Source organism: Rhinopithecus bieti, unplaced genomic scaffold, assembly GCF_001698545.2.
Source record: "Rhinopithecus bieti isolate Rb0 unplaced genomic scaffold, ASM169854v2 scaffold_31787, whole genome shotgun sequence".
Classification (NCBI taxonomy): Eukaryota; Metazoa; Chordata; class Mammalia; order Primates; family Cercopithecidae; genus Rhinopithecus; species Rhinopithecus bieti.
Window position 1 is genome coordinate 4,753,988 of NW_016814655.1, and position 17,500 is coordinate 4,771,487.

General features: G+C 43.5%; 1 protein-coding gene across 1 annotated transcript in view; it reads left to right on the top strand.

Moving 5' to 3' along the window:
• ARL3 (ARF like GTPase 3) overlaps positions 1–17,500 on the top strand; it is a 49,132-nt gene that overhangs the window by 11,363 nt on the left and 20,269 nt on the right. The window contains exons 2-3 of the mRNA XM_017851689.1: positions 704–847; positions 5,654–5,770. Of these exons, the coding sequence (XP_017707178.1) occupies positions 704–847; positions 5,654–5,770 (261 nt within the window). The remainder of the gene's footprint in view (positions 1–703; positions 848–5,653; positions 5,771–17,500) is intronic.

The window sequence follows — 17,500 nt, forward strand, 5'->3', positions numbered from 1 at the left end:
TGAGCCACCGCGCCCGGCCAATAAAAAATCTTTTTAAAAAATTTTTTCCATTTAATTTTTGTGGGTCCATGGTGTTACCTATTTGTAGGGTGCACGAGATGTTTTGATACAGGCATGCAATACGAAATGATGAAATAGATAAAATTGTTTACCGAGAGCCCAACTGTAATTTTATATAGCCTTTTTATATATTTTTTGTATAACACCTTAAAATCTTCTGTTAACTTGGGTGTGTCATTCTATTTAATTCCACAAGTGTTATCTAGTGTCTGTTTAATAAGTGCCAGCCATTATGGGACAAGTATAGCTCTTACCATAAGAAACTTTTAGTAAAGGAGAAAAATGCAAACATCAGTTACCTAGTTTGATATGATGTGTGTTCTGTTCTAAGTGTATATAAAGGGCTTTAGGAACACAGATGGGATAGAGTTCACACTCCAGGGAGATTTGGGGTGACTGCTAAGCTAGATTGATAGGAGGAGCAGAAATAAGCCATGCTACTTATTAAGTTGCTGAATTTACTATAGCACTTCTACCGAAACTTGGAAAGAGGAAGCAAATGGAATAAGTGGTATTAGAGTGAAAAATAATAACATAAGCTCTCCATAACCAAGAACTTTTTTCAAGGAGAAGTTATTCTGATATCCAGTAATATCAAAGTCAGTGCTCCCAGAGTAATCTGTCTCCTTTGTGGTTGTTCAAGGGCTTGCTCTCAATTTTGCGCAAGTTGAAAAGTGCACCAGACCAGGAGGTGAGAATACTTCTCCTGGGCTTGGATAATGCTGGCAAGACCACTCTTCTGAAGCAGCTTGCATCTGAAGATATCAGCCACATCACACCTACCCAGGTGAGCACTACCTTGGCTCCAGACACAGAAAGACAATAATAGCAATGTGAAAGACAAAATGGGAAATACTGTTTTGTACACTTCCAAATTTTGTCTCTGAGAAAAGTCTATACAATCTAAAGATAACCAGATTTCAAAAATATGTAAGAGATTCCATTCTCATGAGGTATTTAGAGTAGTCAGATTCATAGAGACAGAATGCAGAATGGTGGTTACTGGAGCTGGGGAGGGGGAATGGAGAGTTATTGTTTAATGGGTACAGTGAGTCAGTTTTGCAAGATGAAAAGGGTTCTGTGGATAATGACCCACAGTGTGAATGTATTTAATGCCATGGAACTGTACACTTTAAAATGGTTAAAATGGCATGTTTTATGTTATAATGTTAAAATATGTACACGGACACACTTCACAGCACCCACTTCATCAGGCCACCGCGCTGTAGCATCTGCACCCCGCTGGGCTTCAGCCCCCACACATCACCTTTCAGCACAAGCACCCCTCTTCCATATGTGCCCCTCCTTCCCCACCCACACATGTCCTCAGCAGCTGCATATTATACATGTTATGTTACAATTTAAAATATATGTATACATATATACATTATACACGTGTGTGTATTTGTGTGTATATAGACAAATCCAGCAGATCTAAGTGAGTACCTATATTCTTTTTATTTTTATTTTATTTCTTTAAATTATTTATTTATTTTTTGAGACAGAGTCTCGCTCTGTCACACAGGCCGGAGTGTGGTAGCGCAATCTTGGCTCACTGCAACTTCTGCCTCCCAGGTTCAAGCAATTCTTGGGCCTCGGCCTCCCCAGTAGCTGGGACTACAGGCGCATGCCGTCATGCCCTGCTAATTTTTGTATTTTTTTGTAGAGACGGGTTTCACCATGTTGGCCAGGCTGGTCTCAAACTCCTAACCTCAATGATCCACCCACCTCAGCCTCCCAAAGTGCTGGGATTACAGGTGTGAGCCACCGCACCCGGCCTATTCTTTTTTAAAAATAGCTTTATCTTCTCTGATTATGAACATAGTGCATGTAGAAAACACAGAAAAAGTATAAAGGAGAAAACTCTGAGAAAAACCATGGTTAATATTTTACTGTGTACTGGCCGGGCACGGTGGCTCACGCCTGTAATCCCAGCACTTTGGGAGGCCGAGGCGGGTGGATCACAAGGTCAGGAGATCGAGACCATCCTGGCTAACACGGTGAAACCCCGTCTCTACTAAAATACAAAAAATTAGCCGGGCCTGGTGGCGGGCACCTGTAGTCCCAGCTACTCAGGAGGCTGAGGCAGGAGAATGGCGTGAACCCGGGAGGCCGAGGTTGCAGTGAGCCAAGATTGCACCACTGCACTCCAGCCTGGGTGACAGAGCGAGACTCCGTCTCAAAAACGAAAAAAAAAAGACGAGTCCTGGGCGCCGTGGCTCACACCTGTAATCCCAGCACTTTGGACTTTGGGAGGCCAAGGCGGGCAGATCATGAGGACAGGACATGGATACCATCCTGACCAACATGGTGAAACCCCATCTCTACTAAAAATACAAAAATTAGCTGGGTGTGATGGCGGGCGCCTGTAGTCAGGAGACTGAGGCAGGAGAATGGCTTGAACTCGGGAGGCAGAGATTGCAGTGAGCCAAGATTGTGCCATTGCACTCCAGCCTGGCGACAGAGAGCGATTCCGTCTCAAAAAAAAAAAAAAAGAAAAAAACAAGTCCTGATTGGAAAAACTGTAGTGGGCTTCTTAGAACTCATTCCCTGTAGGAAATCCTGAGAATGCCTGACCTTTGGCTAAGCCAACAGGGAGAGCTTGTTGGTCTTAGTCACTTTAAAGTGTTTGAGCATTAAAGGTTAGAGGTTTTAGCAAAACCAGAGTTATTTTCCATCACTGTACTGTGATAAGACCTTGGTGTCAGGTTTGAATGGCTGTGCTGGCATGCATGCATACTTCATGGCCTATGAGTCTTACTGATTCACAACTGTTTGTGGAAAAGTCATTTCAACTGCTACCAAATGAACAATTTTACAGCTTCTGAACAAATTTAATGTATAGCCTGAGGAGGAGCAAATTACAGTAGTCTAGCCTAGAAGGGCTGAAAACACATATTAGTGTGTCAAGATTTCTGCCAGAAAAAGAAGCACTAGGTTTTGTGTGCTGCGCTTGTGGGTTTTCCTTTTTTTTTTTTTTTTTTTTTTTTTTTTTTTTTAGTATTAGCAATAAACTGCATCTCTCAAGAACACTAACATGAAGACTTCCACACTGCAAACACAGAAATAAACTCAAAGTTGGGAACCAACACCAAAGTTCCATCATTCTAACTTTTTTTTTTTTTTTTTTTTTTTTTTTTTTTTTTTTGAGACGGGAAGTTCGTTCTGTCGCCCGGCTGGAGTGGCAGTGCCATGGATCCAGCTCAACTGCAAGCTCTGCCTCCCGGGTTACGCCATTCCTTCCTGCCTCACCGCCTTGAGTAGCTGGGACTAACAGGCGCTCCGCCACCTCGCCGGCTAGTTTTTTTGTAATTTTTAGTAGAGACGGGGTTCACGGCGTTAGCCAGGGGATGGTCTCGATCTCCTGACCTCATGATCTGCCCGCCTTGGCCTCCAAAGTGTTTGGATTACCAGGCGTGAGCCAGCCGCACCCGGCCTTTGATTCGGTTTTTCTTTTTTTTTTTTTTGAGACAGAGTCTTGGCTTTTGCCTGCCCAGGCTTGGAGTGCTGTGGCCGGATCCTCAGCTCACTGCAAGCTCCCGCTCCCGGGTTTACGCCCATTTCGCTGCCTCAGCCTCCTGAGTAGCTGGGACTCACAGGCCGCGCCGCCACCTCGCCCCCGTCTAGTTTGTTTGTATTTTTTAGTAGAGCGGGGTTTCAACCGTGTTAGCCAGGATGGTCTTCTGATCTCCCTGACCTCCGTGATCCACCCGTCTCGGCCCTCCCAAAGTGCTGGGATTACAGGCTGAGCCACCGCGCCCGGCCCTGATTGGGTTTTTCAAATCCTAGTTTCCTATGTAATTTTTGCAAGAAGACTTTTAAAAAAATGTCTTGTTCATGAAATACTTCTCTGGGAACCCCAGAAGGCTTGTTAATTTGTTCCTTGTTAATTGTTCCACACTGACCCCAGCTGGCAATTCTGCTGTCCTGATATGCTCACCTTCCTCAAAGTTTCACCTCAAGTAACTGTCTTAAAAATGAAGGCTTCCAGCCAGGTGCGGTGGCTCACACATGTAATCCCAGCACTATGGGAGGCTGAGGCAGGCAGATCACCTGAGGTCGGGAGTTCAAGACCAGCCTGACCAACATGGAGAAACCCTGTGTCTACTAAAAATACAAAATTAGCCAGGTGTGGTGGTGCATGCCTGTAATCCCAGCTACTCGGGAGGCTGAGGCAGGATAATCGCTTGAATCTGGGAGGCGGAGGTTGCAGTGAGCCGAGATCACACCATTGCACTCCAGCCTGGGCAACAAGAGCGAAAGTCTGCAAAAAAAAAAAAAAAAAAAAAAAGACTTCCAGCCAGGCGCAGTGGCACACACACGCCTGTAATCCCAGTGGTTTGGAAGGCCAAGGTGGGCGGATCACGAGGTCAGCAGTTTGAGACCAGCCTGACCAATATGGTGAAACCCTGTCTCTACTAAAAATACATTAAATTAGCCGGACATGGTGGCAGGCGCCTGTAATTCCAGCTACTCGGGAGGCTGAGGCAGGAGAATCACTTGAACTTGGGAGGCGGAGGTTGCAGTGAGCCAAGGCCACCCCACTGCACTCCAGCCTGGGCAACAGAGCAAGACTTTATTTCAAAAAAAAAAAAAAAGGAAGACTTCCTTTTCAAGTTCAAGTTCATCAGAATTGCCTATGAAAGCCCTTTTTTTTTTTTTTTTTTTTTGAGATGGAGTCTCGTTCTGTCACCCAGGCCAGAGTGCAGTGGCATGATCTCAGCTCACTGCAACCTCTGCCTCCTGGGTTCAACTGATTCTCCCGCCTTAGCCTCCTGAGTAACTAGGACTCCAGGCACGTGCCTGGCTAATTTTTGTATTTTAGTAGAGATGAGGTTTCACCATATTGGCGAGGCTGGTCTCGAACTCCTGACCTCCTGATCCACCCGCCTTGGCCTCCCAGAGTGCTGGGATTACAGGCATGAGCCACCGCGGCTGGCCTGAAAGCACAATTTTAAGTGACCACTTGTTTGTTTGTTTCCATCAGTGTCTGTAACTGAGGGCTCCACCTCCCTACTGGGCTGATATATTCAAGTTATAAACCCAGCCTCCCCCATAGCATCCTCAGTTCTGCTCTTTTTCCTGATTAATCCCTATAGGAAATTTATTTTGAGCTGCTTTTGAAGAATCTAATCCTCTAGATTTGTAGCTTTTGCCTCTTTAAATTTAGCTTGTGTTCTTTTCTGCTGAGTCTTCAGATTCAGCTTTTTTGTTGTTGTTGTTAGTTACATGAAATGTCCTGTTAAATTTTACTGTCCTGAAGCTTCATGGGCATGTGATGTGTGTTGATTAATTAGAGCTATTCTCATTTGGAGTTATCCTCAGCAATTATATATGTATATATGTTCATTGTAGAAAAACATTGTGTTAGCCTGACATTATTAACACTGACTCCACAACCTGGATGAGATAAGCATGTGTAAATATGTTTCTTTATTCTCTGTCACAACAAACCATTTTCAGTGTTACCAGTATCACATATGGCAGAGTACTTTAGAATTAATAAAAAAAAAAACATAGTTATTAAATGTAACTTTGTCAGAATTATGATCCCAAAGTTTAATAAAACTTGGTGTTTTTGCCCCTGTTTCAGGGTTTCAACATCAAAAGTGTACAATCACAAGGTTTTAAACTGAATGTCTGGGACATTGGTGGACAGAGGAAAATCAGACCATACTGGAGGAATTATTTTGAAAATACCGATATTCTTGTAAGTACTCCTTCTGATGCACTAATTCATAGTATTTTCTGCCATGTATTAGAAACATGGACACTGTAACATTCTTTCTTGTCAGTAATTCCGCCACCATAACATTAGTCACTGTTGGGGCTGGGCGTGGTGGCTCAAGCCTGTAATCCCAGCACTTTGGGAGGCCGAGACGGGCGGATCACGAGGTCAGGAGATCAAGACCATCTTGGCTAACATGGTGAAACCCCGTCTCTACTAAAATACAAAAAACTAGCCGGGCGACCTGGCGGGCACCTGTAGTCCCAGCTACTCGGGAGGCTGAGGCAGGAGAATGGTGTGAACCCGGGAGGTGGAGCTTGCAGTGAGCTGAGATCCGGCCACTGCACTCCAGCCTGGGCGACAGAGCGAGACTCCGTCTCAAAAAAAAAAAAACATTAGTCACTGTGAATTTAGCAGGGATAGCAGAAGGCTGCTGCAGATTATAAAGGGAAAACATCTTTGTGTAACTTGTATAAGATGTTTTGCTGTCCCTCAGTAACAATGTTGTACCCACACCCGTCTTGGCAAAATAAAGTGTTTATTAATTGCCATAGTGATTTGAATAGCAGAAGGGAAGTCAGAAGATCATGTCACTGACTGTCACCCCTAGGAAGACAGTGAATCAAGTGTATCACAAAGAGAGCAACCAAAATAGTGAAAGTACTGGAAACCATGATGTATAAGGAGTGGTTGAAAGACCTAACAGTGTTCTTCCTAGAAAAGAGAACACTGGGAACTGTCTAGGCAGCTTCAAGAATTATCTTAAGTCAGAGGGATTGAATAGTTCTAGAGGGCTGAGCCAAGAGCAAGATGGGGAATATTAGATGGTAGAATGTAATTCAGAATAAGGAAGAAGGTTCCTATAATTACAGTTGTCCAGAAGTAGAAGAAGCTGCCTCATGAGTGGGAATACCTTGATGCAGGGAGCATTCATTCAGCTGGAGGCCAAGATTTTAGCTCCCAGCTCACTGTCATTTCCTTTAGGACCACCACTGTTTCAGAATTCTTAGAGATTTCACTGTCCACATACATGATTTCCACAAAACCCCAGCCTCTCAGTTCCTTCACCTGCCCTCCTCTAATGGTCTTGTCATCTACTCTACCTCAGCCACATACTCTCCTAATCATACCCTAAAACTAGAGGAACTCATGAACTTAGATGGGAGAAAAATTGCATGTCACTTTTACTAACCTCAAACCAAAAGTTTGCGTTTACATCAGTTATGATGCAAGGCAATAAACTGCAATAATAGCAGCCATATCTATGTATTTATTAATAGTAGAAATCATCTAGACCAGGTTTGGTGGCTCATGCCTGTAATCCCAGCACTTTGGGGAGGCTGAAGTGAGAGGATCACTTGAGCCCAGGAGGCAGAGGTTGCAGGGAACCCAGATCGAGATCGGGCCACCCCACTCCAGCCTGGAAGACAGAGTGATACTCTGTCTCAAGAAAAGAAAAAAAAAGAAATCATCTTGCATCTCAAACAGCTTCACCCTCTGCTGTTGTTTCTTAAGTGTCTCTCTCTTCTGGATCATTCCCATCAACATAAACATATCCTGTAGCTTCTCTTGCTTAATAAAGAAAAAATAAGCCCCAGAAAACTCCTCCTGACCATACATCCCCCTCCAGTACTGTCCCATTCCTCAGCCTCCCTTTAAGAGCAGAACTTCTTGAAAGAGTTTCCTATGCTCTCTGTCTTTGCTTTATCTCCTCCCAGTTACTCTTGAGCCTTCTATTCAGGCTCACTGATAATTCCACATTGCTAAAAATAGGGTTCAGTTTTCAGTACTCATCTCACTTGACCTATCAGCCCATTTAACATTGGTAATGCTGTCTTTGAAACATTGTCTTGGCCGGGCGCGGTGGCTCAAGCCTGTAATCCCAGCACTTTGGGAGGCCGAGACGGGCGGATCACAAGGTCAGGAGATCGAGACCACCCTGGCTAATACGGTGAAACCCCGTCTCTACTAAAGAATACAAAAAACTAGCCGGGCGAGGTGGCAGGCGCCAGCTACTTGGGAGGCTGTAGTCCCAGCTACTTGGGAGGCTGAGGCAGGAGAATGGCATAAACCCGGGAGGCAGAGCTTGCAGTGAGCTGAGATCCGGCCACTGCACTCCAGCCTGGGCGACAGAGCGAGACTCTGTCTCAAAAAAAAAAAAAAAAAAAAAAAACATTGTCTTTACTTGTCTTCCAAGACACCATTCTATCTTGGTTTTCCTCCTCACTGGCTACTTCTCCTAAATCTCCATTGCTATTTTTTTAAATCTCCCAACCTCCAAATGTTTGAGAGCCCCAGAGTCCTTGTGTTTTTCTTCTCTGAGTTACTGCTTAGGTGACCTCGTCTAATTTGAAGGATTTAACGACCACTTAGATACTTATGAATCTCAAACCATCATCTCTAGCCTGGAATTCTCCCCTGAACTTGAGTTTCATATACAGTCATGTGCCACATAATGACACTTGGGTCAGTGACTGACCTCATAAATGACAGTGGTCCCTTAAGTTTATAATAGAGCTGCCAGGCTCAGTGGCTCACGCCTGTAATCCCAGCACTTCAGGAGGCCAAGGCGGGTGGATCAGGAGGTCAGGAGTTCAAGACCAGCCTGGCCAAGATGGTGAAACTGCGTCTCTACTAAAAATACTAAAATTAGCTGGGCGTGGTGGTGGACGCCTATAATCCCAGCTACTCGGGAGGCTGAGGCAGAGAATTGCTTGAACCTGGGAGGCAGAGCTTGTAGTGAGCCAATTATTGTGCCACTGCACTCCAGCCTGGGTGATACAGCAAGATTCTCTTTCTCAAAAAAAAAAAAAATTATAATAGAGCTGAAAATTTTCTATTACCTAGTGACATAGCTGTCACAACACATTACCTTGTATATGTTTAGATACATAAATACTTACCATTGTTTTACAGTTGCCTGCAGTATTCAGTACAATAACTTGGTGTACAGGTTTGTAGCCTGGGGCAATAGGCTATGCCATACAGCCTAGGTATGTAGTAGACCATCTAGGTGTGTGTAAGTACACTGTATGATGTTGGCACCATGTCAGAATTGCCTAATAATGCATTTCTCAGAACATGTGCCTGTCATTAAGCAACACATGACTATATAAGCCAGCTGCCTATTTGACATCTCCACTTCAGGGGCTGGTAAGGCCTCAACCTCAACATGTCTAAAACCAAATTCCTGTTGTCATCCTGTCCTGCTCAACCCCTACTCTTCCCACAGTCTTCTCAGTAAATGGTAGTCCCATTCCTCCAGAAACAATGCAGTCATTCTTGTCTCCCTCTCCTCTCACTCCCCGCATCTGATCTATCAGCAAATTATTTGTACCTGTTGCCATCAGACATATTTTTATTTATTAACTTTCTCTTGCACTATAAGGTAAGCTCCGTAAGGACAGGAATTTTTGCATTTTAAAAAACTGTTGGCCGGGCAGGGTGGCTCACGCCTGTAGTCCCAGTACTTTGGGAGGCCGAGGTGGGCGGATCACGAGGTCAGGAGACCATCCTGGCTAACACGGTGAAACTCTGTCCCTACTAAAAATACAAAAAATTAGCCAGGCATAGTGGCAGGCGCCTGTTGTCCCAGCTACTCGGGAGGCTGAGGCCGGAGAATGGCGTGAACCCAGGAGGCGGAGCTTGCAGTGAGCCGAGATCGCACCGCTGCACTCGAGCCTGGGTGACAGAATGAGACTCTGTCTCAATAAAAAAAAAATAAAATAAGGCTGGGCATGGTGGTCATCCAGCCTGGGCAAAAAGAGTGAGACTCACTCTAAGATAAGATGAGATGAGATAAGAAAAGAATAGGTTGAGATAAGATAAGGTGAAATAAGATAATATTCTTTTAAATCAGAAGCAAACAAAAAAAATAAAAATAAATAATCTTTTAAATCAGGCCGGGTGCAGTGGCTCATGCCTGTAATCCCAGCACTTTGTGAGGCCAAGGCGGGCGGATCACCTAAGGTCAGGAGTCCGAGACCAGCCTGACCAACATGGAGAAACCCCATCTCTACTAAAAATACAAAATTAGCTGGGTGTGGTGGCACATGCCTGTAATCCTAGCTACTTGGGAGGCTGAGGTGGGAGAATCGCTTGAACCCAGGAGATGGAGGTTGCGGTAAGCCAAGATCATGCCATTGCATTCCAGCTAGGGCAACAAGGGTGAAACTCCATCTCAAATATTTTTAAAAATCTTTTAAATCAACAAGGAAACACTTAGAACTAATAAGTGATTACACCAAGGCTGCAGGATATAAGGTTAATATGTACAAGTCAGTTGCTTTCCTTTATATCAGCAGTGAACAATTGAAATTTGAAATTAATAGCAAAATACTATTTAGCACCCCCAAAATGAAATGCTTAGGCATAAATCTAACAAAATACAGGCCGGGCGCGGTGGCTTAAGCCTGTAATCCCAGCACTTTGGGAGGCCGAGACGGGCGGATCACGAGGTCAGGAGATCGAGACCATCCTGGCTAACATGGTGAAACCCCGTCTCTACTAAAAAATACAAAAAACTAGCCGGGCGAGGTGGCGGGCACCTGTAGTCCCAGCTACTCGGGAGGCTGAGGCAGGAGAATGGCGTAAACCCGGGAGGCGGAGCTTGCAGTGAGCTGAGATCCGGCCACTGCACTCCAGCCTGGGCGACAGAGCGAGACTCCGTCTCAAAAAAAAAAAAAAAAAAAAAAAATACATTCAGGATCTATTTGAGGAAACCTGCAAAACTAATAAAGAAGATCTAGGTAAATAAAGAGATGGTCCATGCTCATGGATAGGAAAACTTAGTGTTATTAAGATGTCAATTATACCCAACTTGATTTATAGATTTAATACAATCCCAATCAAAATCACAGCAAGTTACTTTGGGGATATTGACAAACTGATTCTAATGTTTATATGGAAAAGCAAAATATTTAGATGGCTAGCGTAGTACTGAAAAGGAACAAGTTAGAGGTCTGGCACTACCTGACTTCAAGATTCACTGTAAAGCAAGTAAACAAGACAGCATAGGCCGGGCACAGTGGCTCACGCCCGCAATCCCAACACTTTGGCAGGCTGAGGCAGGCAGATCACCTGAGGTCAGGAGTTCAAGAGCAGTCTGGCCAATGGGGTGAAACCCCATCTATGTTAAAAATACAAAAATTAGCCGGGTATGGTGGCAGGCACCTGTAATCCCAGCTGCTTGGGAGACTAAGACAGGAGAATCGCTTGAACCTAGGAGGCGGAGGTTGCAGTGAGCCAAGATTGCACCATTGCACTCCAGCCTGGGCAACAAGTGTGAAACTCCGTCTCAAAAAAAAAAAAAAAAAAAAAGACAGCATGCCTCAGAGAAAGAGTAGACAAATTAATCAACAGAACAGAATAGAAAGCCCCAAAATAGGCTTACATGAATATGGCCCACTCTGTTTGATAAAAGAACATGACAATTCAAGGGAGGAAGGATAATCTTTTCAGCAAGTGGTGCTGGAATAATGGGACATTGACATGCAAAAATAATAATAATAATAATAATCTAGACCCATCCTTACCCCTTAACTTAAAATGTTAAAATGGATTTTTTTTTTCCCTCTACCTGAGGCCCTTGACAGAATGGATCTTAAAACTAAATGTAAAATCCAAACACTATAAAACTCCTAGAAGATAACACAGAAGAACATCTAGGTGACCTTGAGTTTGGTGATGAGGTTTTAGATACACAAAAAGCATAATCCATGAAAGAAATAAATTGGACTTAAATGAATTTAAAACTTCTGGAAGCTGGGTGTAGTGGCTCATGCCTGTAATCTCAGCCCTTTGGGAGGCCGAGGTGGGAGGATGCTTTGAGTCCAGGAGTTCAAGACCGGCCTGCACAATATACGGTGACCCTGTCTCTACAAAAAATAAAAAAAAAATTAGCCAGGCATGGTGATGCGGGCCTGTAGTCCCAGCTATTCGGGAGACTGAGGTGAAAGGATCACTTGGGGCCAGGAAGCTGAGTCGGTAGTAAACCGTGATCATGCCAGTGTACTCCAGTCTGGGTGACAGAGTGAGACTCTATCTCAAAAAAATAAATAAAATAAAACTTCTGCTCTGCAAAAGAAACTGCTAAGAGAATAAAAAGACAAACCACAGACTGGGAGAAAATATTTGCAAAACACATATATGTTAAAGTAGTTGTATCTAAAATATACAAATAACTCAAAAACTCAAGAATAAGCAGACAACTTGGTTTTACAAATGGGCAAAAGATCTGAACAGGCACCTCACCAAAGAAGGTAGATAAGCATATAAAAAATGTTCAGTATTATATGTCATTATGGATTTACAAATTATAACAGCATTAATATGGCACTACATATTAATACCTACTAGACTGACTAAAAAAAAACTGACAATACCAAATGCCGATACGTATGTAGAACAACAGGAACTCCTCTTCATTGCTGATGGAAATGCAAAATGGTATAGCCACTTTGGAAGACAGTTGGTAGTATCTTACAGAGCTAAACATAGTTTTAGCATACAGTCCAGCAGTACTCCAAGATATATACCCAGTTAGTTGGAAATTGATATTCCACACAAAATCCTGCATAGGAATGTTTATGGCAGCTTTATTCCTAATTGCCAAAACCTGGAAGCAACCAAGATGTCCTTCAATAGGATAATAGATAAACAAACTGTGGTACACCCGTATAGTAGAATATTATTCAGTGATAAAAAGACATAAGCTATCAAGTCTTGAAAAGACACGGAGGGCCGGGCGCAGTGGCTCACACCTGTAATCCCAGCACTTTGGGAGGCCGAGGCGGGCAGATCACGAGGTCAGGAGATCGAGACCATCCTGGCTAACATGGTGAAACCCCGTCTCTACTAAAAAATACAAAAAATTAGCCAGGTGAGACGGTGGGCACCTGTAGTCCCAGCTACTCGGGAGGCTGGGGCAGGAGAATGGCATGAACCCTGGAGGTGGAACTTGCAGTGAGCCGAGATCGTGCCCCTGCACTCCAGCCTGGGCGACGGAGTGAGACTCCATCTCAAAAAAAAAAAAAAAAAGAAAAAGAAAAGAAAAGACACGGAGGGCTCACACCTGTAATCCCAGCACTTTGGGAGGCTGAGGTGGGTGGATCACCGGAGGTCAGGAGTTCGAGACCAGCCTGGCCATCATGGCGAAACCCCATCTCTGCTAAAAATATAAAAATTAGCCAGAGGTGGTGGCGCATGCCTGTAATCCCAACTCCTCAGGAAGCTGAGACAGTGAGACAGTAGCATCGCTTGAACCCAGGAGGCAGAGGTTGCAGTGAGCCGAGATCACACCACTGCACTCCAGCCTGGGCGACAGAGCGAGACTCCATCTCAAAAAAAAAAAAAAAAAAGTGTATACGTGTTTCAAAAACTATAGACTCCCTTTTCCTCTTTCAATCAAGAGTGAGGAAAAAGCAGGTGGCTGAGAGAAATTACATTCCTATCTGTTCATCTGCTGGATTAAGGTATCTTGAAAGAAATACCCAAGAAAGAGAAGTATATAAGGACATTAATGATTGTAAGTCTCCATAAGGAGGTCTCAGAAACCTTCTGGTCTCCAGGTAAGGGTAATTTTAAATCATAAGCTCTAATAGCTTGAGGGTAGACTGCAAGGTCGTTGTAATATAATGTAACCCTGGATTCCACATTCACATGAACTGAGGGTACCCAGTAATTAACGTACAATCCAGCAAAAATCGGTTCACAACAACCCTAGAGAAGCTTCCTCCAGCACATCCTTGTACTAGGCACTAGTACAAGATAATATTTTGGATTGAAGGTCAACCTTTCATTATTTTCCAGTGCTGTTTGAGATTAAACAAGTTTGGGGGAGCAGCTGAGTCCCTGGGGTTAGATTCTAAGGCCTTGTGACTCACAGCCGTGTCTGCCAGTTTTGTAGCCGCTTAGAGTGGCAGTGGTGGATGGGTTATATTTGTCTGTGTTTAATAGTCTTCCATTGTTGGTTGAAAAAGACTTATTGGCCGGGCGCGGTGGCTCAAGCCTGTAATCCCAGCACTTTGGGAGGCCGAGATGGGCGGATCACAAGGTCAGGAGATCGAGACCATCCTGGCTAACACAGTGAAACCCCGTCTCTACTAAAAATACAAAAAAAAAAACTAGCCAGCCGGGCGAGGAGTGCGGGCTCCTGTAGGTCCCAGGCTACTCGGGGAGGCTGAGGGCACGGAGAAATTGGCGTAAACCCGGGAGGGCGGAGCTTGCAGTGAAGCTGAGATTCCGGCCACTGCCACCTCCAGGTTCCGGGCGACAGAGCGAGAACTCCGCCTCAAAAAAAAAAAAAAAAAAAAAGAAGAAAAAGACTTATTACGCTAGACTCCACACTGCCTAGAAGAGGAGGCTTGAGGCTTGACACAAGAGTTGCCTGGTTCATTCTTTCCCATTATCTCTAGAGTACCATAATCAAATCTTGCTTTAGAGCAGGTCGACAAATTGATCCAGGCTGTCTCCAGTTTTTGTATAGCCTTCAAGCTAGGAGTGGTTTTTACATTTCTAAGTGGTTGGGGGGAAGAAATGCCAAAAGAATAATGTTTCACAACTTGTGAAAATGACATGAAATTCACATTTCAGTGTCCATGAAGTTACTTGGAGCATAGCCACATACATTTGTTTACAGATTTTCTGTGGTTGCTTTCTGACGATAAGAGGAGCGTTCAAGAATTGTGAAAGAGATTGTATGGGCCACAGAGGCTAAAACATTGACTGCTGACCTGTCACAGAAAAAGTTTGCCTACCCTTACTTTAGAGTATTAAATTAAATAGTTCTCAAAACTGTGTCTGGTGGTGCACACCTATAATCTCAACTACTCAAGAGGCTGAGGTGGGAGGATCCCTTGAGCCCAGGAGTTTGAGACCAGCCTGGGTAACATACAAGACCCCATCTCAAAAAAAAAAAAAAAAAAAATTAAAAAAAGGTTTGAAACACTGAGGGCAACTCCTAGAAGTACCAGAATTATTAGGGAAGATGACATTGAGAACATCTGACATCAGCTTTATTAATTTGAGGGTAGTGACTAAAATAAAACTTGAAGTGTGATGGAAGGGAGGGGATAGGGTATCTTCCATTTCTCTTTAGACCCAGAAATAATAACAGCCTTTTGATGGATAAAATAAATGTATTTTCAAGGTACATTCATGTTACTACTAATCATTTACTGTATTATTAATATCAGCTTTGTGTTTAAATGTAACATAATTTAAACAAAGTAGGCCAGCCACAGTGGCTCACGCCTGTAATCCCAGCACTTTGGGAGGCTGAGGCAGGTGGATCAGTTGAGATCAGAAGTTCGAGACCAGCCTGGCCAACATGGTGAAATGTCGTCTCTACTAAAAATACAAAAATTAGCCGGACGTGGTGGCAGGCGCCTATAATCCCAGCTATTTGGGAGGCTGAAGCAGGAGAATTGCTTGAACCTGGGAGGCAGAGGTTGCAGTGAGCCGGGATTGCGCTACCGCACTCCAGCCTGGGCGATAGAGCAAGACTCCGTCTCAAAACATAATAAATGATAAATAAGTAAATAAAATAAAGTAACTTTAATCATTTCCATATCTAAAGTGTAGGACATCGAGATCTCAAACACCCTAAAACAAGATAACCATCTGTTGTATCATTTCCAAATTTCTCACACTTACTTATCTATACTACTGAAGCTAGAGGAAGCACATGTAATTGAAAACCACAAGTTTATCCAGACACCTGATCAGTTCGAGCCTTCCGTAGACTTTCACTCAAGCTATCAAAAAAAAGGCCACACTGGTTAGCGTCACACCTTCTTGTTGCTGTCTACATCTGGTGGAGAAATGTTAGGAGCAATAAAATGGACAAAAGGTAGACGGAGCTGGGAGGAGCAGAAGCAAGAAGAGGAACAAACAGCCCTCCGTCTACACGCTGGGCGAGCCCTCTCTGGTGATCTGGAGTTGGCTGAACTTCTATCAAGACAAAATCTTTTTCTGTAGTTCTTTCTCCCATAACCAAATAAGTATTTCAAAACAATTGCCAAAAAATGATGTGAACTGGCTTTGCCTAAAGCATCATGCCATGGATTATATGACCTTACTTTCGAGTAGCTTTCATGACTTACTTGTGAAGGTCTATACTGTTTAAAGATGAGTCAGGAGCATAATAAATGTTTAACTTTCCCTGATACTTTCTGGCAAAAGGCCAGAAAAATTTTTAATTGACTATTAATTTGTTTGGAACTTTCAAAATCTTTTTTTTTTTGGCTGGGCACAGTGGCTGATGCCTGTAATCCTAGCACTTTGGGAGGCTAAGATGGGCGGATCACCTGAGGTTAGGAGTTTGAGACCTGCCTGACCAGCATGGCAAAACCCCATCTCTACTAAAAATACAAAATTAGCCGGGTGTGGTGGAGCATGCTTGTAATCCCAGCAACTCCAGAGGTTGAGGCAGGAGAATTATTTGAACTCAGGAGGCGGAGGTTGCAGTGAGCTGAGATGACACGATTGCACTCCAGCCTGTGCAGCAAGAGCAAAACTCTGTCTCAAAAAAATGCCTTTTTAAATGTTTTACATGACTGAGTTAACCAATAGCTATGCTATTTTTTTAAAAAAGTAAAGGTAATCCTTATCTTTAGCTATTGTCTAGAAGGAAACAGACATTGCATGGAAACATTGGGAGGAGCTGGGGAGGCGACAATCAGGATGAGAGTATACCACTGCAGGGCCGGGCGCTGTAGGTCATGGTTATAATCCCAGCATTTTGGGAGGCTGAGGTGGGCAGACCACTTGAGGTTAGGAGTTCAAGACCAGCCTGACCAACATGGTGAAACCCCATCTCTACTAAAAATACAAAAATTAGCCAGGTTTGATGGCATGGACCTATAGTCCCAGCTACTCAGGAGACTGAGACAGCAGAATTGCTTGAACCCAGGAGGCGGAGGTTGCAGTGAGCCAAGATCGCCCCATTGTACTCCAACCTAGATGACAGAGCAAGACTCTTTCTCAAAAAAAAAAAAAAAAAAAAAAAAAAAACTGCAAAAACACACTTGTGGGATCACCAGAGATTTGTTTGTGCCTATGACTTTTTCAAATAAATGGGACGCTTCCTTTATAGATTGACTCCTAGAATGATTGTGTAGTAATTTTCAAATTTTGTAAAAGTTACTTGAGAAAATGCCAAATTATAGGAAAAATTGGTGTATAATTTAGGAAAATCCTCCTTTCTAATCTTGTAATGGAAATGCTTGCAGTGAAATTTCATGTCAAAGCAATAAATACCAAATAATTATTTGTACAAATTAAAGCTTTCTTCTCATTGACCTTCAGCATCTGGATTCTCTGGTATTTGACTGCTCATCTTTCTTGTCTACTATTAAAATGATCTTTTCATTTCTCACCATCCTCTCCCAACTGTCTGTTTCTTCATATCAAACATCTGGGTTTTGTTGTTTTTTGTTTTTTTTAAGAGCTGCAGTTTCACCCCAGGAGGTGGAGGTTGGGGTGAGCCGAGATTACACCATTGCACTCCAGCCTGGGCAACAAGAGCGAAACTCCGTCTCATAAAAAAAAAAAGAGAGAGAGATGGGGTTTCACTTTGTGGCCCGGGGGAGTGCAATGATCATAGCTCACTCTCTTAATCTCCTGGGCTTAAGGGATCCTCCTGCCTCAGCCTCCTGTGTAACAGAGACTATAAGGTACATGCTACTGCACCTTGCTAATTTTGTTTGTTTG